Source organism: Salvelinus sp. IW2-2015, linkage group LG4q.2, assembly GCF_002910315.2.
Source record: "Salvelinus sp. IW2-2015 linkage group LG4q.2, ASM291031v2, whole genome shotgun sequence".
Classification (NCBI taxonomy): Eukaryota; Metazoa; Chordata; class Actinopteri; order Salmoniformes; family Salmonidae; genus Salvelinus; species Salvelinus sp. IW2-2015.
In genome coordinates, this window is record NC_036843.1 from 103,664 (window position 1) to 131,626 (window position 27,963).

Below are 27,963 nucleotides of genomic sequence, written 5' to 3' on the forward strand. Positions count from 1 at the left end.
TCAGGTCATCCTCCATGATTGTCCAACCCTGCTAAAATCTCTAAGCCACCTAGGTGAACTAGAGTAGGTGAAGTAGAGAGTTCACTTAAAATGTTAAGACGTGTATTTTTCCATATATAGACACACTGTTTTTAATCAAATCAACTGTATCTATTGAACTTGTCTGATGCTTTAAGCACGCTGTTTGATTAATTAATGATGACACACAAATGACTCGAGGGAGCCAGAGATCAAGATAACCTTTTCCTGACCCTCCTCACGCTGTTGCTGGCCTTCGCAGATTCTGACGTTATGCTCCTGAAGTTGCCGGTAATAGGATACACCAGCGGTGGGCGACCTTTTCCATCTGGAATGCTAATTTATCTTAACATTTCTACCAATCTGCTTGCCAGTTATGATTTTCATATGCACATTTTTGTGGAACAGTCATTTCATTTATAATAGTCTTTGTATCTCAAAATCATTGTCTGTGGTTTCTACATTCTATCTAAATTAAAATGTATACAAATCTAAAAGTAACTTTTATTGCCATTGCCAACTATGTAATAATAACCTACATAAAGCCAACACATAAAAACATTGCAGCCTGCAGGTAGAAAATATCCTGATTTAAACATTTTTAAAAAATCTATAAATTACATTGGCTACACATGGCCTGTCTACAACACTCTTGAAACATTTAATTAACTATCAACTGGGTCCGTACAGACACCACTGTAGGCTATTTGTGCAAGGGATTAGAAGTCATCAGGTATCCAAGTCAAGCACTGATAAGAAGTAATCAGGTTTCCACTGGATCAGAGCATGCCATTTTTCCCTTTCCTGCTGAGTGGTTATCAAAGGGAGAGAGCTGGAAATATTGTTCAAATACATTGAGGAACTATTGTCATTCTCAATGGATGTAAAAACAGACTTTGTTAACTTGCTGTTTGGGGTGAAGGAAAAATGACTTTGAGAAGCTCCAGCTCATTTGTGGTGGTGAGTTAAGACAATCAGAAATACCATCAGACATCCCCAAATGGGCACATTTTAGAGGCCTACACGTGCCGGCTAGGTAGACTAGTCCTTCTATATGTGTAATCAGGTGTGCGTCTTTACTCAACATTGATAGGAGCGTTTCAAACACAAGTTGATGAATAAATTGATAAAACTCATAAATGAAATAAACAAACTTGTTTCTCCCAAATGTAGCATAGGTTGTCCTGCAAAACACATGTCCACTCTGACAATGAGAACAAATGCTAAATGACTAGTAGTAGTAATAATAATATATTGTATGCATTAACAGAAATTACTGTAACGAAACAAATTTTGCAGATTAGAAATGATGGGAATAAATGGTACATGTAGGCTACGATTAGTGATGTATGTAATGGGGACTTGATGGACATCAAACAATGCACACAATGAATACCCCAGAAATGGTGGGAGAGAGTGCATTCCGGAGAGAGACGTGCCTTGTGCATCCGAGCCACAATCGCCTTATTCTTGGACTGGGGCAACCTCGTGGCCTCAATGGATTAGTCCTCTGAGACAGCGCTAATCAGATCGGTGTCTCGTGTGCCATGGAGGGGGGAAAAAACCATCTATTTGCGACTGCTCGACAAAAAAAAGAGTAGTTTTCAATACAGACCTCTTTTGTAATACAGTAGGCTATTCCATATAAGGCACCAAGACCTTGTGAAAGTTGCACGGTATACCCTTAATCTTGTAATAAATCACATCTAGTGATGCATAACTTGACATTTCTGCCATCATTTGTGACATTGTGAGAGGATATCCAACCTTCCAATTAATAGCAATGTGTTTCTTAGCCACTGTAAATTCTAAGTTACACAGTTTCTTCTGAAAAGTTGCCAATATCAACATTTCCAAGCAAACAAAAACAGGGAGAAGGGAGAATCTGTAGACATGCTGAGATAAAATAACATGTTCTTTGCCAGAATTCAGACAGCCTTCATGATCACAACATATCATGCAAATACTGTATGTCCCCTTTTGTGTTTTACACTTCCAGCAGAGGAACAACATTTCCGAGTACATGATATTCAGTTTCACTGGCATATAGGATGTTCTATAGATGGTTTTAAACTGCAGTAATTTGTCTGAGATTATATGAACATGACTGGGCATTCAAACATATCTGTATGCATTCATCATCAATGTTGTGTACTGACTGCACCATGACAGTGAAATCTGTAGAGCTGTATTATACCGTGTAGGTGTGAAAAGTAGGGAATGAAATACAATTTTATTTGTCAAATGCGCCGAATACAACAGTGAAATGCTTGCTTACAAGCCCTTATCCAACAGTGCAGTTTTATGAAAATACACCAGAAAAAAGTAAGAGATAAGAATAACAAATAATTAAAGAGCAGCAGTAAATAGCAATAGCGGGGCTATATACAGGGGGTGCCGGTACAGAGTCAATGTGTGGGGGCACCGGTGTCAAGGTAATTGAGGTAATATGTACATGTAGGTAGAGTTATTAAAGTGACTATGCATAGATAATAACAGAGAGTAGCAGTGGTGTAAAAGGGGGGGGGGGGGGCAATGCAAATCGTCTGGGTAGCCATTTGATTAGCTGTTCAGGAGTCTTATAGCTTTGGGGTAGAAGCTGTTTAGAAGCCTTTTGTACCTAGACTTGGTGCTCCGGTACCACTTGCCGTGTGGTAGCAGAGAGAACAGTCTATGACTAGGGTCGTCAGTTTCTGCTTTGCTTGCTTTAACAACTCTGAGAAAAAGTGCAACACAGAGACAGCAGCACCGTGCTGGTCAGAAGCTTTGCCTTCACACGGCTTGTCCGCATGCTCTGTTGTGTCCACACAGTGGCTGAAACCGACAAACAGCCTAGCCGACCACTCTGAGGCGTCCGGATGGTCCTAAAGTACACCGATGCAGCGTTTTTGTATCACAGTGCAATGATAAAAATGGGAGGGGGGGTCAAAAAGAAAATGTTAGAATGTGGGGGGGTCATGTCCCCCCCGCCCCCAGTGAAAGTTGCGCCCCTGATGGGTCCTCATGAGCACCACTGAAATTAGAAATATGTCTGTGCTCTAACAAGCCACCACTTCCTCCTCTGTTGGCTATAATTTCAGTACCAACATTCTGTTACAGGAACACTGGTGTTATTGTTCGGAGAATACAAGCTAACTAGTACCTTTCTACGCCATACACATCAACAGTGTAATATCAGGATGAAGTAAATAACAAGGAAAATACAGTAGAATTACATGATATCAAATTTTATTAGTCACATGCGCCGAATACAACAGGTGTAGACCTTACAGTGAAATGCTTACTTACGAGCCCCTGCAGTTAAGAAAAATATGGCTAAGAGATAAAAGTAACTAATTAGTAATTAAAGAGCAGCAGTAAAAAAAAAATATATATATATACAGGGGGGTGCTGGTACAGAGTCAATGTGCGGGGGCACCGGTTAGTTGAGGTAGTATGTACATGTAGGTAAAGTTAATTAAAGTGACTGCATAGATTACAACAGAGAGTGGCAGTGGTGTGGAGGGGGGCAATGCGAGTAGTCTGGGTAGCCATTTGACTAGATGTTCAGGAGTCTTATGGCTTGGGGGTAGAAGCTGTTTAGAAGCCTCTTGGACCTAGACTTGGCGCACTGCTACCGCTTGCCGTGTGGTAGCAGAGAGAACAGTCTATGACTAGGGGGGCTGGAGTCTTTGACAATTTTTAGGGCCTTCCTCTGACACCGCCTGGTATAGAGGTCCTGGATGGCAGGAAGCTTGGCCCCAGTGATGTACTGGGGCACTACCCTCTGTAGTGGATTGCGGTCGGAGGCCAAGCAGTTGCCATACAAGGCAGTGATAAACTAGTCAGGATGCTCTCAATGGTGCAGCTGTACTACCTTTTGAGGACCCATGCCAAATCTTTTCAGTCTCCTGAGGGGGAATAGGTTTTGTCGTGCCCGCTTCACAACTGTCATGGTGTGCTTGGACCATGTTAGTTTGTCGGTGATGTGGACACCAAGGAACTTGAAGCTCTCAACCTGCTCATCTGCAGCCCCGTTGATGAGAATGGGGGCGTGCTCGGTCCTCTCTTTCCTGTAGTCCACAATCATCTCCTTTGTCTTGACCACGTTGAGGGAGAGGTTGTTGTCCTGGCACCACACGGCCAGGTCTCTGACCTCCTCCCTATAGGCTGTCTCGTTGTTCAGGCCTGCCACTGTTGTCATCGGCACATTTAATGATGGTGTTGGAGTCGTGCCTGGCTGTGCAGTCATGAGTGAACAGGGAGTACAGGAGGGGACTGAGCACGCACCCCTGAGGGGCCCCTGTGTTGAGGATCAGCGTGGCGGATGTGTTGTTACCTACCCTTACCACCTGGGGGCGGCCCGTCAGGAAGTCCAGGATCCAGTTGCAGAGGGAGGTGTTTAGTCCCAGGGTCCTTAGCTTATTGATGAGCTTTGAGGGTACTATGGTGTTGAACGCTGAGCTGTAGTCAATGCATAGCATTCTCCCATAGGTGTTCCTTTTGTCCAGGTGGGAAAGGGCAGTGTGGAGTGCAATAGAGACTGCATCATATGTATACATTGTAAGATGTTTATTGATAGGCAATGCATTTGGTACAGAGTATGATTTGACCAAGTGACAACCATGGTCTAACAAGCTCATCAAAACAATGTTCAAGAAGTTGGGCTATTGTATTAGTAGCTAGCTATATTGCCATAAAGGTATTGGTTTACATTCTAGCTAGTGCCCATCACTGACACAGGCAATAGTTGCTTTCCTTGGCTCCCTACAAAAAGCTTTAGGGCCAAGTGTTATATTGGTCGTCTAATAGCCATTGGGGATACTTGTAAACATTACAGTTAAGTCCTTCCAGCTGTTAGCTAGGTAGCTTGTTAGCTAGCTAGCTAACTGCATTTCGAGCTAACTACTTACTACCTAACCTTTAGTCTTCAGATAATTAGGTTATCAGAAAAACAGCTGAGTGGTAGCTAGCTAGCTAATTACATGTACTCTTATGCTTGAAACAACTTTGGAACCAATTGTCCACAGTATCATATTGTTACCGGTAGCTAGCTAGCTAGTTGGCTTTATTGGTCCAGTGAGTAGGTTAGTCAGCCTCTAGCTTTGCCGGTAAAACTCCAGTATTACTGCTAAACTAATTCATCTTTGGTCATTCAATTCCGTTGCAGAAGTGGGAGGAGGAGAGTGGATGGTCCGTAACCTTGTCGTAGCTACAGTTCGCTGTGCTCCTTAGCGATTGGCAAAGCTACTCTTGACCCTGGCTGTTTGGTTTGTTTACAAATCGTGGATTGTGTACTGTGCCATAGACTGTATGGGCTGTGCAAACATAGGAAGGTGGAGATGTGCACACTCAATTAATCATTATTTATATCCGCCGTATGTCGGTTTTAGGAGGGTGGAACTAAACAAGCATTTCTGCACTAGAACAGGAATTAGGTCGAAATAGTGGCGGTAACTTCCTCTGGACGGGGCATTTAACTAACTCCGTCACTGCTTGGCGGCATCATTCTCATGGAAAGAGGAACTGGAAATCAATGAATATCCAAGTCCCAATGTTGCTGTATTCTTAGGGAGGGATGAGGTCAGCAGAAATGCTTTTAGGGCATTATCACGAAGTAGCCTCTCCAAGGTTAGGTAAAATATATACTGAAGGAAACAGATTCCCATGGCTGGAAGGAGAGTGCAGAGTGATATTGGATGGCGCAAAAACATTTTACAACCACATATTGCATGGCGCAAAAACATTTTACAACCCTGTATCTCATGTTACTCTTTTAAAAGGGGGATCCTGTTGTTGAACTTTGGATCCAGAAAATAATTGATTTATCACTTTGTTTCATAGCTTGCTTTGAACAATACCTCCAGTGTGGTTGAAAACCAGAGTTTCAGTATGTGTGGGAATGAATCCAGATGGTCCAGAATCCAGATGGTCTCTGTGGAGCTAATAAGGTTTTGTTCATCTGAGTCATATATATTTTACGCTAGACTGGCTCATGACTCATATTTGTACAGTAGAACGGCGAATGGGAAACTCTTGGCACCAAATTACAACAAGGCAGCATACATCTTAGGAAGGGTGGTTAGGAGAACTCCATCTATATCGATGACATTTGGATGTTTGTCTGACATCAGTTGGCTACAATTGCAGCAAAGAATTGCTGGCCACTGGCTAAATCAGTCAGCTGGAGCACAGTATGTTGTGTGATAAATGCTTGTAGACTGTCTTAGGAGAATCTTAGAGGGCTTGTGTTGTGTGACTCTCAGCTAGTGGTGGGCAGGGAGCCAAGATTTAAGTAGGAGAACCCAGGTGGTGATCTCGTTAGCGTCAGCGCTTGTGATGAGTCATTCTGTTCAGCTAATGAGACAGTGTTTTTAGCTTTTATGTTTATTGTTTCTCTCTCTTTCGGAGGAGACGGGAGTTAATCGCCAGGATCAAAATGACTATTTGATGAGCTCTTATGAGAGATGGCTTCCTTCTCTCCTGATAGAACGGGTTTGTAGGAAATGTCTAGAAGTGGGATGTGGATTTAAAGTCAATGATGTTCACGTAATAAGCCCAGTGGCATCGTAACCCGGGGCAATGCTTCCTATTGTCCAATCTCAGAGGTCAAGTTAAGGTCAGCGGCAGCCCTGTTTTCAGAATTCCACTCACTGACATGTTTTCATCTTATTTTCCACTTTCCAAAATGGAACCCCCCCCTCCCTAAATTGTAGGATTCAACAAGTTGTAGCCTATATTTGACCACTAGTCTATGGTCGTGCTCAATAAGCGTGGGTGCTCAACTGTCTTCTAAATCTCAATTCCTCTCTTTTTATTATATCTTCTCTGTACGTAAAAGTCTTTAGATATCCCTACGCCCACCTTGTCTCCTTCAATTTGTATGTAGGTGGCCTTCCCTGTGTCAGCAAGAGGCAACCACTGATAAACTTGACTAAGCACATTGTCAGCTCTCGCCCACTCCGTGAAATTCAATACCAACAATAACAGAGCACTTCTCTGGTATTTTAAAAATATAACGCTGATTTAGGCCTAACTATTCTCTCTCATGGCTAGCATGGTAGCAAGGGGAATACTGTGTATGTTTATCTGTGGCAACTGAATGGAGTCGCTGTGCCTTTCACTAAAGTAGATTCAGACTGAGGCAAAGAGAGGGGGATAGGATCTGTTGAATTCAGTGATATTGGGAACAAGGGCAGAGTGGCGACGGCTGGACCTTCTTGGTGAAGCACAAAACTCATTTCCCAAATCCCCCGGAGACCATCCAATCGTGGTTGGTACAGTGGTGCACTGTCTCAGCTGGAGTCAGAGTATGTGTGTACTGTAAGTGCATTAGCGTCTGTGTGTGTGTGTGTGCATCTTACAGGAACGGCTTTTTAGTAGTGCGAGACCTCATCAGCCTGACCTACCTCCATAACGGAGTGGCTCCACCTATCCGGTCTGTATGGATGCCTCCTGAACTCCTCTCTCTCCCCTTTTACTCCACACTGGGATTCAGTTGGGCCTATTTATAGCATCGTCCTGAATAATGAATCACCTGCAGTCAGGAGGCTGTTCCCTTCCTCCTCGCACACACACACACACACACACACACACACACACAGATGCAAATCACACACCTGCTACCCAAAGTCACGCACATATACACTTTAAAACACACCTGCTACCTACAAACATACACACATACAGATAGTAGGCACACACTGACACACCTGTGTCCACAATGACTTGTGGCAAGATAAACGCTATCAATGCCAGAGATGAGGGGAAAAAAACTCTATCCTCTAGAGAACGTTAGGAAACAGAAGTTGCCCAGAGCTGACAACGTGCCTCAAACAACATCATCTCATCCAATATTACCCGCGGGAACGATTCAGACATGTTAGTAGGCAAGGCAACACGAATGCTACAGAATGTGTGCCGTATGGCTTTCATTGTGTCCTTGAACTGACACTAACTGGACTTCCTCTCCCTCTCTCTCTCCTTCCCTCCCTCCAGGCGCTGGATGTGGACCGCAGTGTGCTGTACAAGATGAAGAAGTCAGTCAAGGCCATCTACACCTCGGGTCTCGGTGAGTCAGAAAGGTTAACACTCATTTGCAGTCGCAACACCATACCGCTCCCATCTGATGAAAGGTCAGAGTTCAGAGCCACCTGTGACAGTCATCACAGAAACTCAATAAGCTAGTCCATGTACCTGCTCAGGCCGTGGTGGGGTGTGTGTGGGCCAGGGTATGACAGCGTTTAGGGTCGGCGTGTTTTTCGGTCAAATGATGGGAGAGGATGGCCTCTGTTTGAAGATTTATGGCCTTAACTCCATATGTTCTCCAAACACACGGTATGGAGAAGAGAACAGCAATGTTGACTCCCTCTGTAAATGCTTAATAGGGTAGGGTTTACACTGAGGAATCCATATCTACTGGAAGATGGCCACTGGTAGACTGGCTTAATTAGTGTGTGCTTGTTTTGGGTGGGTTGCAAGTGTGTGTGTGTGTGTGTGTGTGCACGGAGCTCATCAGCATGCTCACTCTGGCTGGCTGTGACAGTGTGGGGTGTTTCCAGCGCCTTGTCTTTGGGCTGTATGACAGGGTCCTGCTGAGAGCGTATGGAACGCTTTTCTCTCTCTTTGCTGAGCTGGGCTTTTTTGGGAACACTGCTACCTCTGTTCAAAGGGGGGACAGCTGTCTACCCCAGACCTTCGAGAAACAGGTGTACCAGGGAACACCCTTTGTGTGAGTACTTGTGAGTGTACGGGGGCAAAAGGGTGGCAGTGTTGCGCTCTTCCCCACTACACTATGTTCTAATGGAGTTCCAAGCACTCATTTCATCTCCTTCCTCTCTTCCCGGTATCCTGAAATAGTGCCTTTGTGTCACTCAACAACATTGCAGATGTGCGTTTTGTGTATGTGTATACAGTATGTGTGGATGGCTCTGGTAGGCATTTTGACTCTTTTACCAGTTGGTTACTAGGCAACATGCATAATTTGCTGTGGTATCATCCTCAATGGAAGGATTTTCATAGCGGGTAGAATTCATGTTGTTGGCTGAATCCTCTCAAAAATAAGGGGCTTAAATTCTTTAAAACCACATTAAGCATTTAAGCACTTTCATTAAGAGGCTTTATGGACCTCCTTAACACTGAAAATCTTAATTGTTACTTCGACAACAGAATTCAGTACAGAAAACACACTATAAATTCATCTCGTTTCTGACATTCGTTTTGTTGACAAAGGGAAGTTAGAGATTCAAATTGTATGTAAATTTGATGGCTTTGTTAGCGTGTAAACATAGCAGGGAAGTTGGAGATTAAAATGTAATGTAAATTTGATGTCTTTGCTTGCGTGTAAATGCAGCTTGTGATTGTGACTTACAATTCCCCTAAGGTGCCAGTACAAGCCATTGCCCCTTTGAGAAACGTAGTAACTGCATAGACGTTCAGTACAGTAATAGTCAGTGCATAACAGGAAGGTTTCGATAACATAAAAAAATACGTTTTATTGTCACATACAAGGTGCATAGAAATGTTTTAGTGTCGACCATAGTAGTACGGCGCCCCTGGAGTAAATTAGGGTTAAGTGCCTTGCTCAAGGGCACATCGGCAGATTTTTCACCTTGTCGCCTCGGGATTTGAATCCCCAACCTTTCGGTCACTGGCCAAGTGCTCTAACTGATAGGCTACCTGATTTGAGTGGCGTTGGAGGCCAGCTGTAAATCCGAGTCCTGGTGACGTGAGAGATTAGTCTCTCCTGACGGCTTTAGTCTGTGATCCTCACAGATCAACCTCTACTACTGGTTAACCTCAGGCCTCAGAAAACAAAATAGTCAAGACATCAGCACCCAGGTTTATTACACCCCTGTCAGCTCTGCTCAGCTGTCAGACGTTTTACAGCTATGTTAGATACCTGTAGGTAATGTTAGGGCTACAGGGGTGTGTCGTATTCAGTAACTCTGGACTTATTGTCAGTACGACCTTTCAAGTAGTCTTGTTAATTTCACGAGACGGAAGTGTCAAGAATGCTGTGGAAACATCAAAGTAGTTGTACTGCTCTGGTCATTGACGTAAGGGACTATTGTGAATTAAGAGACGTTCTGAAGTCGTCGCTCACATTTAGACTTGAATCTGTCCTTGACGTTCCACTATCGTGTTCTTTCACGTTGTGGTTCGCTGCTTGTCGTCATTCATCTAGACGGGCTCTTTCTGAATGTACCGTCAGTCAGAAGAAGAACAGAGGTTGATTGATTACATAAGAGGAGAACTTGGTGACCTTCCAGTCTTCCTGAGAATGAATGCTGTGAATTTAAGACTCTTTTGCTTTAGCAGAGCTGTGGGAGTTTACATTTTCTGGCCCTTCTGTGTAGCAAAGACCTTTGTCAGTTCCAATATGAATAGTGAAAACGTGTTGCTGGGCTTGTTAGCATTAGTGCTAAAGTTGGTTCCAATGCTAGCTATAATATTTAGCGCTTGTTTCAGGCAGAAAGTACCCTTAGAACAGAAAGTACCCTTAGGCATAGAACCTAACCCAGTCCCTTCAGGATTCTGTGCACCAATTTTTTAACAAAATCAACAATTCCCCCCATATTATGCAAGGGCTTGCAAATTTGACCAATCACTGCACTTTTACCTCTTAATGTGGTTCAATCAAGCCACACGTCAACAAACTTTTTCCCTTGTCAGCGTATTTTCATCACAAATTGGACAAAATCATTGCAAATGTCAGAATTGCTGCAGCAAAATCAAGGATCTTTGCTGCAAATATTACAAAAAATCCCTGTGAAATGCTGGAGGGACTGCTAACCTTGACCATTAAGAAGAATGTAAATGTAAGACATTTCAACAGCTGGTCATCATTGTCAGTGAGATTCTGTGTTAGTATTTTCCAGTCAGGAGGTCTATGCAACTTTTGAGTCTGTGCTGCTTGGTATTCTAATGTGGGCTAGAGGCACTGAACTGAACCTAGACATCTCACCCAGGTTCCCTTCCCTACCCACAATCTTAGTCAGTTGCCTGGGCTTCACTCTCCTTTGGTGAAATATTCATCCCTGGCAGTTGGTGTGAATTGGGAGAAATCTCTCTTTGCTCTGTAGCTCTTTAAATCTGTGTTGCTGCCTGCCCTCCGTAGCTTTGGCATGCTGCTTTCTGAGAGAACTATTCTTGTCCATTCGACAACATAGCTGGCTTCTCATAACCACGACCTTCACATGCCCAGGTTTGTCATGTTATTCCATACACAAAGTTCATGTCTCGAAGACTCCTGCTCCAGACTCTTGCCGTTTGGACGCTGTATTAGCTTTTGACCTGACCAGGCCCTCCAGCAATACTGACAAGCTGTTTTATCTCGGTCTCCCTCTGCCTCTCCATCACTTCCTCCCTTCCAATCAGGCAGTCAATCAGGCAGGCAGTCAATCAGGCAGGCAGTCAGGCAGGCAGTCAATCAGGCAGGCAGTCAATCAGGCAGGCAGTCAGGCAGGCAGTCAGTCGGTCAGTGAGTAGAGCAGAGAAGATGATGCGTGTCTCCTTCACCATGGACACAGCCATCCTCCTGGAGGACAGAGACCCAGTGGAGAGCCCGGTCAGACTGACAGAACTGGAGCAGAGCTTCCCCTTGAAACGCCACATGGCTTCCCTGGTGCCGCCTATGTCTGCCCATCACTGGGCCTGCAGATCTGTCACTCTATCACTACTCTATTGGCCCACAGGCTAAAATAAGAAAAACATACTTTATTCAATCCCCAGAGTTTTTAATCTGGCTGGTTTATATTCAGACACAGCTGTTGGTCTAACTGATGGTGCTTGCTGTATGCACTGCTGTGCCACTGGGATAGATCTGTTTTTCTGGCTTAACTTTGTCACGATGAGCCCATGGCTCCATAGGCAGGCATCACACCCATGATAATGAGTACACAGCTACTTAGTACTCGCTTGCATACACGTGTTGTAAACAGTGAGGAATATACCATACATTATACATACTGGAAGCACAGTCACATACTGTAGATACGGACACACATTAACTCATTTGTCATTCCCCTTGCAGTCTTGCTTTTTTCCATCACAAGCCACACACACACACACACTTTATCGCCAAGCTGCCAGGTAACGGCGGGAATTAGGCTTCCAGAAGCACTATTGTAGCGATACTGTGGATGGATGTGTACGTGCCTGAACTGCAGGTAGAGGCCCCTGAGAGCCACAGAAACAGCAGGACAGCCATAACACCCATTTTACGCCTCTGTCCTCTCTCACTGAGCTCTCCCCTAACGACGACCCCTCTCTCCTCCAATCGGTGGTCCTCTGGGTAAACCTTAACAGCCAAATTGTGAAAAGGGTGTTAAGTCCAGCAGTATTTATACAGCCTCCATGGACAGTGTGGTCCTAAGCTGGAAATAGATAGGGATGTGGACATAGAGTTTGTCCGTGCTGAAACCTCCAGCAGAGTGAGTGGAGGAAACAGAAGCTAGGCTACTATCTGTTGATTAAACAGAGAGCTGTCTGGTGGAGCGGACAATGCTGGAGTAACAACACCCCACCACTCTCCTATGCTGTTAGATAATCCACAGCAGGGACATCTGTGTATTACGTTTGTTGTTGCACATCTACAGTTGTGTGTTTTTTGTATGCATTGAGTTGTCAAAGAACTGTGTGTCTGCCTGTGTGTGGATTTTCAAAGAGCTTTCTATGGGTGAATTGCGGCACCTCTCCTCCCTCCTTTTCAAGATTCCCATTAAACACGGGGCCACCATGTCCTGAGGGCCTGCCACAGACATGAACCCAAGTCATTCCCTCGATTTCATCCACAACAGCAGAACCCAGACCTCCATGTCATGTTATCACTGACTATCCCTGGCTGTGACGGAAAGAGACGAGAGACAGTGTAGGAATGCACTGGGGGGGTGGCGTGTACTAGTGTACACACACACTCCGACACACAGTACACTGACGTGTCTATCTGCTGGGGTTGCATTACAGTAAACAGGAGACTAGCCTTGTGGACTTTATGCCGGGTGTTTTCTGTCATGGGTGGATAGTTGAGGCACTGAGAGGCCCTGATCTCAGGTGTCACTTCAAAACAAAAGCCCAGGCGGTGCCCGCTGGCGACACACAGGCCGGGGCGACCCACAACAAAGCAGCTGGGTTTGCTGCCTAAACAGTGTGCGTGTGTTTGAACATGTGTGTTGTAGCGTCAGCCACCTATGGCCAGAGGTGAGCAAGGGCAAATAAAACAGCAACCCATAGGGAATTCAACGGTAGGTCCCATTCAGGTAACTTGACTAGATTGTGGGTTCTCTAAAAGCAGGAAAAAATGTCCTTCAGTAGACATTTTGTCTTTGGGATTAGGGTTTTAAAGCTTTAAAAAAAAATCAAGGACTTTCAACTCGCTCGTTAAATCTATGCCTATGAGCTCAGAGGACTCCAAACGCAGTGCTTGTCGTTCATGTTTATCTTGTGGTAGGATTTTTATGATCTGCTGGTTCTAGGCATGATTCATCCACCTTGATCTTATTGCATCACCATAAGAGTTGCTTGTAGTTTTTCAATTTCACGTGTGAACACGTTAAAAGTTGGACGTGTGTGTGGCAGTCTGTCTGGACAGATGCGGTGCGATAATGTTTTCCGCTGAGTCATTCTCTGGGGGCAGATGCCTTGGGGTGTCGATACTCGCACTCCTCCGCATCTCTCTCTGTGTCTCTCTCTGTGTCTCTCTCTGTGTGTGTGTGTCTCTCTCTCTCTCTCCCCTCCCTGTGTCTCTCTCTCTCTCTCTCTCTCTCTCTCTCTCTCTCTCTCTCTCTCTCTCTCTCTCTCTCTGTCTCTCTGTGTCTCTGTCATTCTTTCTTTTTTCTCTACTGTATCTCTCTCTCTGGGTCTTTCCACCTCAAAAAGCACAAGAAAGAGGATTTCAACACTCACCTTCTCCGATTGTTCTGAAATCATTTCCGTAGTTGAAAACAGATAAGATTTAGTGTTCCTGCAACATTATTTTGTTGAAATATAATTTGATCTCTGTGAAATGTAGCTAATTAAGTGCACCTACATTGGGCATTTTTAAATGATAGGATTCATATAATATTCAATAAATATAGTACTTCCGATTTGGACCCTAAACAATGAGTAAGACATGAGGATTCCAAAGAGAGTCAAAAGTCACCTACGCACACCCCATGCCAATCCCAACCCAACAGCGAGTACACAGTATCGCTTCTCTGTCTGACAAGTAGTATGGAGGTATTTCCCATTTGTATATCCTGATATTACCAGGTTTTGACTATTCAATGGCGCTGCTCCTGTTATTGGGTGGATTTGTGCTACAAATGCTAAAAAGTTAGCATTTGAAACAGTGGCCAAGTAAACAAAACCAAAGCATAGGTTGCTGTCATACCTTTTCAATAGACTGCTTACAGGGTAAGGAAAGCAATATGTAATTTTGTAATTTGGGTGAACGTTCCCTTTAACAAATCACATAGTTTGTTAATTACTTGACATTAGAAATAATTATATTTTTGTTTTCTCATGATTTGTTTGGGTCTAACTGTGTTGCTGTCCTGGGGCATTGTGGGGTGTGTTTGGGTTCTCTAAAATCTTTTCTGGATTTTGATAATTAGCGGGTATCGGCCTAATTCTGCTCTGCATGCATTATTTGGTGTTCTACATTGTATACTGAGGATATTTTTGCAGAATTCTGCATGCAGAGTCTCAATTTGGTGTTTGACCATTTTGTGAATCTTGGTTGGTGAGAGGACCCCAGAAATCACAACCATAAAGGGCAATGGGTTCTATAACTGATTCAAGTATTTTTAGCCAGATCCTAATTGGTATGTTGTATTTTATGTTCCTTTCGATGGTATAGAATGCCCTTCTTGCCTTGTCTCTCAGATCGTTCACAGCTTTGTGGAAGTTACCTGTGGCGCTGATGTTTAGGCCAAGGTATGTATAGTTTTTTTGTGTGCTCTAGGGCAAAGGTGTCTAGATGGAATTTCTCTTTGTGGTCCTGGTGACTGGACCTTTTTTGGTCTTACTGAGATTTACTGTCTGGGCCCAGGTCTGGCAGAATCTGTGCAGAAGATCTAGTTGCTGCTGTAGGCCCTCTGTGGTTGGTGACAGAAGCACCAGATCATCAGCGAACAGTAGACATTTGACTAAAGATTCTAGTAGGGTGAGGCCGGGTGCTGCAGACTTCTAGTGCCCTCGCCAATTCGTTGATATATCTGTTGAAGAGGGTGGGGCTTAAGCTGCATTCCTGTCTCACCCCACGGCCATGTGGGAAGAAATGTGTGTTTTTTTGCCTTTTTTAACCGCACACTTGTTTGTGTACATGGATTTTATAATGTCGTATGTTTTTCCCCCAACACCCCTTTCCATCAATTTGTATAGCAGACCCTCATGCCAAACTGAGTCGAAGGATTTTTTGAAATCAACAAAGTATGAGAAGACTTTGCCTTTGTTTTGGTTTGTTTGTCAATTAGGGTGTGCAGGGTGAATATGTGGTCTGTCGTACGATAATTTGGTAAAAAGCCAATTTGACATTTGCTAAGTACATTGTTTTCACTCAGGAAATGTACGAGTCTGCTGTTAATGATAATGCAGAGGATTTTCCCAAGGTTGCTGTTGACGCATATCCCACGGTAGTTATTGGGGTCAAATTTGTCTCCACTTTTGTGGATTGGGGTGATCAGTCCTTGGTTCCAAATATTGGGGAAGATGCCAGAGCAAAGGATGATGTTAAAGAGTTTTAGTATAGCCAATTGGAATTTGTTGTCTGTATATTTGATCATTTCATTGAGGATACCATCAACACCACAGGCCTTTTTGGGTTGGAGGGTTTTTATTTTGACCTGTAGTTCATTCAAGGTAATTGGAGAATCCAGTGGGTTCTGGTAGTCTTTACTAGTTAATTCTAAGATTTGTATTTGATCATGTATATGTTTTTGCTGTTTGTTCTTTGTTCTTTGTTATAGAGCCAAAAAGATTGGAGAAGTGGTTTACCCATGCATCTCCATTTTGGAAAGATAATTCTTTGTGTTTGTTTTCCAATTTTCCCAGAAGTGGTTAGAGTCTATGGATTCTTCAATTACATTGAGCTGATTTCTGACGTGCTGTTCCTTCTTTTTCCGTAGTGTATTTCGGTATTATTTTAGTGAGTCACCATAGTTCTCGAGGGAAGGTCTCTGGGTCGTCATGGCAACTCTCCCTGCACCCAACCAGTGCCTCAAATCCCAGTGTTCCTCTCCACCTCTGGTTTATTAGCTGTTAGCAGCACTTAATGAAGTGTGGGTCTGAGGCTAGGTGACATCTGTCAGGCCTGCTTTATGGACTTCCCTTTTGTTGCTTGAAGTGGTTGCTGGGTTTGATTAGTTGAATTGCCAACTTCCTGTTCCACACACACTCACACGCACGGGTGGCATCTCTCTCTCTCTTAGGTTTGACTCTCCTTTAAAAAAAATACCACACCCATATGTATTAGCTTTAGCCTTATTTTTAGAATCAACCTAACTAGATGTCGACCGATTATGATTTTTCAACGCCGATACCGATTTATTGGAGGGCCAAAAACGCCGATACCGATTAATCGTCCGATTTAGTTTTTTTTGTTTGTAATAATGACAATTACAACAATACTAAATGAACACTTATTTTAACTTAATATACTATATCAATAAAATCAATTTAGCCTCAAATAAATAATGAAACATGTTCAATTTGGTTTAAATAATGCAAAAACAAAGTGTTGGAGAAGAAAGTAAAAGTGCAATATGTGCCATGTAAGAAAGCTAACGTTTAAGTTCCTTGCTCAGAACATAAGAAAGCTGGTGGTTCCTTTTAACTTGAGTCTTCAATATTCCCAGGTAAGAAGTTTTAGTTTGTAGTTATTATAGGAATTATAGGACTATTTCTCTCTATACGATTTGTATTTCATATACCTTTGACTATTGGATGTTCTTATAGGCACTTTAGTATTGCCAGTGTAACAGTACAGCTTCCATCCCTCTCCTCGCCGCTACCTGGGCTCGAACCAGGAACACATCGACAACAGCCACCCTCGAAGCAGCGTTACCCATGCAGAGCAAGGGGAACAACTACTCCAAGTCTCAGAGCGAGTGACGTTTGAAACGCTATTAGCGCGCACCCCGCTAACTAGCTAGCCATTTCACATCGGTTACACCAGCCTGATCTCGGGAGTTGATAGGCTTGATAAACAGCGCAATGCTTGAAGCATTGAGAAGAGCTGCTGGCAAAACGCACGAAAGTTTGAATGAATGCGTACGAGCCTGCTGGTGCCTACCATTGCTCAGTCAGACTGCTCTATCAAATCATAGACTTAATTATAACATAACACACAGAAATACGAGCCTTAGGTCATTAATATGGTCGAATCCGGAAACTATCATCTCGAAAACAAAACACTTATTCTTTCAGTGAAATACGGAACCGTTCCGTATTTTATCTAATGGGTGGCATCCATAAGTCTAAATATTCCTGTTACATTGCACAACCTTCAATGTTATGTCATAATTACGTAAAATTCTGGCAAATTAGTTCGCAAAGAGCCAGGCGGCCCAAACTGTTGCAAATACCCTGACTCTACGTGCAATGAACGCAAGAGAAGTGACACAATTTCACCTGGTTAATATTGCCTGCTAACCTGGATTTCTTTTAGCTAAATATGCAGGTTTAAAAATATATACTTCTGTGTATTGATTTTAAGAAAAGCATTGATGTTTATGGTTAGTTACACGTTGGAGCAACGACAGTCCTTTTTTGCAAATGCGCACCGCTTGGATTATATGCAACGCAGGACACGCTAAATAAACTAGTAATATCATCAACCATGTGTAGTTATAACTAGTGATTATGATTGATTGATTGTTTTTATAAGATAAGTTTAATGCTAGCTAGCAACTTACCTTGGCTTCTTACTGCATTCGCATAACAGGCAGGCTCCTCGTGAGGCAGGTGGTTAGAGCGTTGCATTAGTTAACCTTAAGGTTGCAAGATTGAATCCCCGAGCTGACAAGGTAAAAAATCTGTTGTTCTGCCCCTGAACAAGGCAGTTAACCCACCGTTCCTAGGCCATCATTGAAAATAAGAATGTGTTCTTAACTGACTTGCCTATGTAAAACAAAAACGGCAAAATCGGCGTCCAAAAATACCGATTTCCGATTGTTATGAACACTTGAAATCGGCTCTAATTAATCGGCCATTACGATTAATCGGTCGACCTCTAAACCTAACTGTAACATGTACATTTTAGTCAATCAGCTAGCACATTAGGTTCTTTTGAAGTTGTGGGAATGTATGTTTTTGTTTTTCTATTGCTTCTGGGAACGAAGCCATGAGAAGAAAAAAGAATGAACACCTTTTTTCTCCTCAATTTCGTGATATCCAACTGGTAGTTAGTCTTGTCCCATCACTGCAACTCCCATATGGACTCGGGAGAGGCAAAGCTCGAGAGACTTGTGTCCTCCGAAACACGACCATGCCAAGCCGCACTGCTTCTTGACACACTGATCGCTTAACCCGGAAGCCAGCCGCACCAATGTGTCGGAGGAAACGCCGTACAACTGGCGACCGTGTCAGCGAGCATGCGGCCGGCCCGCCACAAGGAGTCGCTAGAGCGCGATGGGACAAGGACATCCCGGCTGGCCAAACCCTCCCCTAACCCGGACGACGCTGGGCCAATTGTGCGCCGCCTCATGAGTCTCCTGTTCGCGGTCGGCTGCGCCACTCGGGAGGCCTCGGAAGTGAAATCTTCACTTGTTCTGGGAACATAAATGTTTAGATTCCAGGGAGAGTTTAGGTTCTGAGAACGTTTTTCTATGGTTCCCTGAAAGTTAATTTTGGGGTTTTAATGTTCTGAGATTGCCATGTTTTTTAACTCTTACAAACTGTGCATTTTTGTCTATTCAAACAGACCCCATTTCAAAGGAAACAAGCGATCATTATGATCAGGTGTGGCCAATTAGTGGGTGCGGCCAACACACCTGAACACACTCAACAAGATAGATGATAGAGTTTTGTTGATGCTGAGAACGGATGCATGTTTTTAAATAACATTCTTAGAAGTACAGAAATTCACACAGTTGTTTCTTAAAGTTCTCTGAATAATTTGAGAAAATAACTTTAAATAGAACCTTAAGGAAACCTGTAGGAGACGTTATGGGAAGATTGTATGCAAAATAACCATTGGACAAACATGCTCTTAAAAAAAAAAAAGAAGATAAATGTGGTTCTCAGAACGTTATGTGCTAGCTGGGTTACAATCAGGAAGTGCAAACTGTAACCAGTGACACTGTCAGTTTTAGCTATCGACTCCCAAAGTCTAATGAATGGAAACTTTCATGAGTAATTCTTCTTTCTTTCATCTCATTGTACGAGAGAGTTTGTGATACTCTGTCTGCACAATTGAACCCAGACAGTGTAACCATAGTTCCCTTTAACTGGGTGACGCCAGTCTCTCGCTCTTCCTCTTTCAAGGCCTTTGTTTTCCTCGTCCCCGCCACATGGCCGCTGCTCTGGAGTCACTCCAGTGTGACAACACAGGCTGTGTCCCAAATGGGACCCTGTTCCTTATATAGTGCACTACTTTTGACCCATCCCCATTTGGGATGCAGACACAGTCTTCTCCAACTCTCTCTCTCTTCCTGTCCCATTGTATCCTTGTTTCCCAAAGACAATGCCAGAGAGATGGAGGGGGGGTATTGAAGTGAATGGAATTCCACACACACTGCACTGTGCACTCTAACCAAGGCCCCTATTTATTATTCATTGATTGCCATGTAAGGATCGGAAAAAGTGTGCACGTGCACATGTGTTATCCTGCTGAGATGGTCTGTGCGTATGTCCATCAGTGGTGTAAAGTACTTCAGTACAGATACCCCAAAAAACCTACTTCAGTAGTACTTTAAAGTATCTGTACTTGACTATTTATATATTTTTATTACTTTTACTTCACTACAATTCCTAAAGAAAATAATGTACTTTTTACTTCATACATTTTCCCTGACACCCAAAAGTATTTTGAATGCTTAGCAGGGCTGGAAAGGGGTCCAATTCACTCACATATCCCTGGTCATCCTGACTGCCTCTGATCTGGTGGACTCACTTAACAAACATGCTTTGTTTATTCATGATGTTGGAGTGTGCCCCTGGCTATCCGTACATTTTTTTTTTAAATAACGGTTTGCTTTATATAAGGAATTAGAAAATATTTTAAATTTTGATACTTAACTATATTTTATACCAAATACTTTTCAACTTTTACTCAAGTAGTATTTTACTGGGTGACTTTCACTTTTACTTGAGTCATTTTCTATTAAGGTATCTTTACTTTTACTCAAGTATTACAATTGGGTACTTTTTCCACCACTGATGTCCATACCCGAAGGACAGGCTTGGCATAGTGATTGTTAAATTGCACACTGGCATGGTGCTGCCGTGTTCATCCCTTCTTCTTTCTCCTCTCCTTCCAGCCCATGTGGAGAATGAGGAGCAGTACACCCAGGCTCTGGAGAAGTTTGGGGAGAACTGTGTCTACAGGGACGACCCCGATCTGGGTTCTGCCTTCCTCAAGTTCTCGGTCTTCACCAAGGAGCTCACCGCCCTCTTCAAAAACCTGGTGAGAGGAAAGACTGAGAAAAACCCAGTTTTGTTCTATTATGCACCTTCAAACTAACTATTTGTTCTGAATGATGAAAAGTCTACCAGCTTGAGGAATTTAGATTGAAATAAGTGTTATGAGGCTGCCGAGAATCAAAGCCAGGAGATTAGCCATTCCGTCTTCTGACTCCAACATGGCAACCTAGTTCCATACCTGGCAACCTAGTTCCATACCTGGCAACCCACGTGGTCAGTTCTTGAGACAACACATATTAAATCAACAGCGAATTCCGCTCTCTGTGTAAATTGACATTGTTCTTGTGGGGAGGCAAAATCCTCTAGAATGACTCTGTCAGGTGTTTCTAATAAAGCTTTGGGGTTGTTTGAATCTATATTGGATTCAAAGTGGGGTCTCTGTAAATTGGATGCAGCAGGTATTTGGTCTTCAAGTAGCACTTTGGACGTTGTGATGGAAAACTGATCTACCCCAAAGGCCTCCGATTCCAGATAACATAACCCCAGGTAACCCCAGAGTATACGCACACAATTAGAGCGCGATGGAAATCTCTCCATGTCCCTAGGGTAGGAATTCCACACGCACACATATGCCTTTAATTCCACAGCAGATACAGTGCCTTCAGAAAGTACACTACATGACCAAAAGTATGTGGACACCTGCTCATTGAGCATCTCATTCCAAAATCATGGCCATTTAATATGGAGTTGGTCCCCCTTTTGCTGCTATAACAGCCTCCACTCTTCTGAGAAGACTTTCCACTGGATGTTGGAACATTGCTACAGGGACTTGCTTCCATTCAGCCACAACCATTAGTGAGGTCGGGCAAGGTTGGGCGATTAGGCCTGGCTCGCAGTCGGCGGTCCAATTCATCCCAAAGGTGTTCGATGGGGTTGAGGTCAGGGCTCTGTGCAGGCCAGTCAAGTTCTTCCACACCAATCTCGACAAACCATTACTGTATGGACCTCGCTTTGTGCACGGGGGCATTGTCATGCTGAAACAGGAAAGGGCCTTCCCCAAACGGTTGCCACAAAGTTGGAAGCACAGAGTCATCTAGAATGTTATTGTATGCTGTAGCGTTAAGATTTCCCTTCTGGTACTAAGGGGCCTAGTCCGAACCATGGAAAAACAGCCTCAGACCATTATTCCTCCTCCACCAAACTTTACAGTTGGTACTATGCTTTGGGGCAGGTAGTGTTCTCCTGGCATCCGCCAAAACCAGATTAGTCCGTCGGACTGCCAGATGGTGAAGCATGATTCAACATTCCAGAGAATGCGTTTCCACTGCTCCAGAGTCCAATGGCAGCGAGCTTTACACCACTCCAGCCGATGCTTGTGTGCTGCTGCTCGGCCATGTAAACCCAATTCATGAAGCTCCCGACAAACCGTTTTTGTGCTGACGTTGCTTCTAGAGGCAGTTTGGAATTCGGTGAGTGTTGCAACCGAGGACTGATTTTTACGCGCTTCAGCACTCGGGGTCCCTTTGTGTGAGCTTGTGTGGCCTACCATTTCGCGGCTGAGCTGTTGTTGCTCCTAGACGTTTCCACTTCACAAAAACAGCACTTACAGTTGACCGGAGCAGCTCTAGCAGGTCAGACATTTGACGAACTGACATCCTATGATGGTGCCACGTTGAATGTCACTGAGCTCTTCAGTAAGGCCATTCTACTGCCAATGTTTGTCTATGGAGATTGCATGGCTGTGCTAAATTTTAATACACCTGTCAGCAACGGGTGTGGCTGAAATAGCCGAATCCACTAATTTGAAGGGGGTCTACATACTTCTGTATATATGATGTATTCACGCCCCTTGACTTTTTCTACATTTTGCTGTGTTAATGCCTGAATTTAAAATGAATGAAATTGTAATTTTTTGTCACTGGCCTAGACACAATACCCCATAATGTCAAAGTGGAATTATGTTTTTGAAATTGACAAATTCATAAAAAATGAAATGCTGAAATGTTTTGAGTTAGTAAGTATGCAACCCATTTGTTATGGCATGCCTACATAAGTTCAGGAGTAAATATGTGCACTCTGTGTGCAATAATAGTGTTTAACATTATTTTTGAATGACTACCTCATCTCTGTACCCCACACATACAATTATCTGATAGGTCCCTCAGTCAATCAGTGAATTTCATACAAAGATTCAACCANATTTTTGAATGACTACCTCATCTCTGTACCCCACACATACAATTATCTGATAGGTCCCTCAGTCAATCAGTGAATTTCATACAAAGATTCAACCACAAAGCCCAGGGAGGTTTTCCGATGCCAAGCAGAAGGGCACCTATTGGTAGATGGGTAAAGATGTAAAAAAGCAGACATTGAATATCCCTTTCAGCATGGTGATGTTATTAATTACACTTTCGATGGTGTATCAATACGCCCAGTCACTACAAGGATACAGGCGTCGTTCCTAACTCAGGAAACCGCTCTGGGATTTCACCATGAGGCCAATGGTGACTTTAAAACAGTTACAGAGTTTGAATGGCTGTGATAGGAGAAAACTGTGGATGGATCAAAAACATTGTAGTTACTCCAAAATACTAACCTAATTGATAGTGAAAAGGATGCCTGTACAGAATACAAATATTCCAAAACATGCATCCTGTTTGCAACAAGGCACTAAAGTAATACAGCAACAAATGTGGCAAAGCAATTCACTTTTTGTCCTGAATACAAAGTGTTATATTTGGGTCAAATACAATACAACACATTACTATGTACCACTCCATATTTTGAAGCATACTGGTGGCTGCATCATGTTATGGGTCTACTTGTAATTGTTAAGGAATGGAGCTAAGCACAGGCAAAATCCTAAAGGAAAACCTGGTTCAGTCTGCTTTCCACTAGACACTGGGAGATGAATTCACCTTTCAGCAGGACAATAACCTAAAACACAAGGTCAAATCTACACTGAAGTTGCTTACCATAAGGACATTGAATGTTCCTGAGTGGTGGAGTTACAGTTTTGACTTAAATAAAAGAGTAAATATATATATTTTATTTTTTAACTAGGCAAGTCCGTTAAGAACACATTCTTATTTTCAATGACAAACTACCCTGGCCAAACCAAGACGATGCTGTGCAATTTGTGCTCCGCCCTAGGAGACTCCCAATCACGGCCAGATGTGATACAGCCTAGATTCGAACCAGGGACTGTAGTGACGCCTACTTGCACTGAGATGCAGTGCCTTAGACCGCTGCGCCACTCGGGAGCACCTTAAATCTACTTGAAAATCTATGTGGGGGGTGCAGCAACTCTATATTAGAAAGGTGTTCCTAATGTTTGGTATAGTCAGTGTACGTCGCTATGATGCGGTCCTACACCATTTCCTGATTTTACAGACAGACCACTAGAAGTTCAATCATGGTGAAAATTGTTATTTGACCTACTGAGAGAACCTAGGATTTCACCAAATTGTCAGGAGTTTCATGATTTTTATTTCTGGGAGAAGATTATCACTTTAAGACACACCGTTGTAGAGTATACAGAGTGTCTGTACAAAGACATCAAAGACAGGCCCACACACACACAACCAGCTAAGGTGAGTGCGTTTAAACAGCACGCATAATCTGTGGTTGTCACTATTCACCCATGGTCGCGTTAAACCCCTCTGACCTAGGCTTCTCTCCACTGTGTCCATTCAGTTCCAGAACATGAACAACATCATCACCTTCCCTCTGGACAGCCTGCTGAAAGGAGACCTGAAAGGAGTCAAAGGGGTGAGGAACACTATCCTTCATGGCTTTCTGTTACACTGTGTGGGGTGTTGGTTATTACAGGCAGAGATTTAAAGTAGAGATGTCCATAAGGATTTGTTTAAAAGCTCTTCCATTACCCTACTACACTGTTGTAATTACTAGGTATTACTAGGTGTGTGTGTGTGTGTGTGTGTGTGTGTGTGTNACACTATCCGCCGTGTCTTTCTGTTGGACACGGACACTATCCGCCGTGTCTTTCTGTTGGACACGGACACTATCCTCCGTGTCTTTCTGTTGGACACGGACACTATCCTCCATGTCTTCCTGTTGGACTGTGTGGTGTTTGTTATTAGACATCTTTAGGGATTTGTATGAAGGTAAAGGTTCTCCAATTACCCTGCTGGACTGTGGTAACTCACACAACTCCGTGTGTGTGATGGTAATTACTAGGTACTAGCAATGTTTTGTACCTGGTAGAGAACAGAGAAGCTGTATGAGATGAGTGTTTTCCTGCTGGTACAGTGTGACCTCAGACCCCATGATTTCCTGTGTGTGTGTTGGGGGTGGAAACTATAAACGGCGCACCACTCTTGCACTAGACAACACCATAACTACACTCCGTCACACATTTAAAGTCTGGGACCAGCCCACATATTCTACTAGCTCCAGGATAAACCAGTCAGCCAGTGCGTGATGGTGCAGACAGCCTACTGCAGGAATGCAATCAGAATCTTGTTTATATCAATGGGAGGCCGGCCCCAGACAGCCCAGTCTGCCAGGCCTCTAATCCTATCAGCACTCATTACTGTCCTCTCTCGCTCTCGCGCTTGCTTGCTCAGAGACTGGCTATCACATGGCTGCTCACTGTTGCCTCTTAAAATCTCCAAGGACTCTTGCTTTCTTTTTTTCTTCTCTTCCATGCCCCCTACCCCTCACCTTTGTAACTGTTGGCATCCACAGGCTACATCAGCCCAAACAAGTAGGCTTGTGCACAGAGTAGGGCTGACCCCAATTAGTCGACTGGTCTATTGTTTGGTCGTTAGGCTGTTGGTCGATCAAGATTGTTTTAGTCGATTAGTAACGTATATATATAATCATTTGCGCACATCTCAATTAACTAATCCAAAGCCAATTCATGCTTCATCCGAAAATGTGGTCAGAGGCTCCATTTGGAGGGTGTGACGCAATTGCAGAGGACAAATCGAGCTCCGTTCCACATCACAATGCGGAGGGACAATGCGGAGGGCTCTGTATAGCTCCACATTGACATGATTGGTTGACGGTAGGTGGGGGCGGTACATCCTGTATAAACACAAACTCACTTCCTTGACAACAGCACTGCTCTGCGAAGCGCAAGAAGTATGAATGCCCTGATTTCTGCTGAGGCCGTATCACCGGAAACGCTGCACGGCCAATGCAGACGTCAGATTGACCATGCGCCGAGATGCACAATGCACTTCCAGAATGCTCTCTTTCCCATCAATTTGTGCACATTCCTTGTTTCATAACTTCATTGTGTGAATTGTCTGCGTTTGATTGTTAGTGTATATCAATTCCCCATTACACTTATCAGCAGTACTACATTTACCCGTTAATTCCTATCATTTCTAATCTACAATGTTTGTTACTTTGGTTAAGGTAATTTATTTGAATGTGTTCAATAATATTCTTCCAGTCTTCCAGTTCTCATTGTCAGAGTGGACAGATTGTTAGCAGAGCGCACAACCTATGCTACACTAGTGAGAAACAAGATTTGGTTTATTTCATTCCATTTACGAGTTTTGTCAATTTAGTCATTGTCTTTTGATTTAGAGAGCTCCTGTCAATGTTGAGTGAGGACGCGCACGCATAGAAGTAGGCCTATAGGCTACCTGGCCTGCGCGCAAATGTATTCATTTGGGGCGGCAGGTAGCCTAGGGGTTAGAGCGTTGGATTTATAACCTGAAAGGTTGCAAGATCGAATCCCCGAGATGACAAGGTAAAAATCTGTCGTTCTGCCCCTGAACAAGGCAGTTAACCCACTGTTCCTAGGCCGTCATTGAAAATAAGATTTTGTTCTTAACTGACTTGCCTAGTTAAATAAAGGTACAAAATATAAATGTGCCAATTTGGGGATCTGATAGTATTTCTGATTGGCTTAACGCACCACCACTAATGACCTGTGGAGCTTTTCAAAGAAATGTTTTCTTCACCTCAGACAACAAGCAAACAAAGTCTGTTTTTACATCCATTGAGAATGACAATAGTTCCTCATTGTATTTGAAAAATCTTTCCAGCTTTCTCCCTTTCAATAACCACTCGGTGTGAATGGGAAAAATGTCATGCTCTGATCCAGTGGAAACCTGATTACTTCTTATCAGTGCTTGACTTGGACTGAAATAGGTTCCGGTAATCATTTTGGGTGCTGGTACTTTTTATATTTAGGTGCAGGAGTGCCACAATACTTTTGAGCTAATATTCTATAAGAGGAACAGGAGCTCAAGCAGTAGAACATTTGAGGTGCCGGTACTCAGCTCCGGTGAGTTCCTGCCCAGGTCAAGCACTGCCTCTTATCCATTGTGCAAATATTATACAGCTGTGTCTGTCTCAAGCTCACTCGCACAGGAAACTCTGAGGGCACAGAATATTTTATACAGTGTTGAAAGTTCCTTAGTGCTAGCTTCAGTCCTGACCCAAGTTAATAGTTGATACAATGTTTCAAGTTTGTTGCAGACAGGTCATGTGTAGCCAATGTGATTTATAGAATATTTATATTTATCAGGATATTTTCTACCTGCAGGCTGCAATGTTTTTTTCGTTGGTTTTATGTAGGCTGTGTTTCCATGGCAATAGAAGTTACTTTTTAGGTTTGTGTCATTTAGATTTGGATCGAATTTTGATGAAACACTTGACAATGATTTGGAGATATGAAGACATTATAAATTAAACTAAACAGTTTCATGAAAATGTGCGTATGAAAACAATAACTGGCACACAGTTCGGTAGAAATGGTAAGCTAAATTAGCATTCCACATCAAAGGTTGCGACTCCTCGTGTAGCCTATTACCGGCAACTTCAGGAGAGTAATGGCAGAATCTGCGAAAGCCAGCAGGGAGCGAGAGGAGAGTAGTTGGTTCAGGTTGAGGTTTTTTTCTTCTGGTTATCTAGACCTCTGGCGCCCTCTTAAGGCATTTGTCTTATTTCATAAAACTGTAAGCTTAAAGCATCAGCCAAGCTCAATGCATATAGTTGATTTTGGTGTGTTTATGAAAAAATACACATTGAAAAATGGCGACCGATTGGTTCGAAATAACAGACTTTCGGTCGACCAAGATTTTTTTCAGTTGGGGACAGCCCTAGTACAGGGCCTATATGGACTGACAGAGGGAAGCAAGTAGGCCTTTGAACTGTGAGTACTGACAGAGCGGGAGAAGCAGTGATGCAGATTTGCTCATTACCCCTCTGGTGACTCTCATTACACTCCTGACATGGGGCTAATGGGGTGCAAGTCATGGTGCTTTCTGCTCTGATTCACACAGTCTCTCCATTACCACTGGGGGGTGAGGGGAGAGACAGAGAGAACGCGTGCGAGACTGTTAAAAAGAGAGACAAATACTTTCCATCCCCAGCTTGCAGTACGTACCGTTCACTATCTCTCACTTACACTGC

The 27,963-nt window shown here is 43.4% G+C and overlaps 1 protein-coding gene across 1 annotated transcript in view; it reads left to right on the forward strand.

Annotated features, from left to right (window-relative positions):
• Positions 1-27,963, forward strand: part of asap2a (ArfGAP with SH3 domain, ankyrin repeat and PH domain 2a) — a 93,942-nt gene that overhangs the window by 21,969 nt on the left and 44,010 nt on the right. The window contains 3 exon segments of the mRNA XM_023986310.2: positions 7,996-8,068; positions 20,460-20,605; positions 24,262-24,336. Of these exon segments, the coding sequence (XP_023842078.1) occupies positions 7,996-8,068; positions 20,460-20,605; positions 24,262-24,336 (294 nt within the window).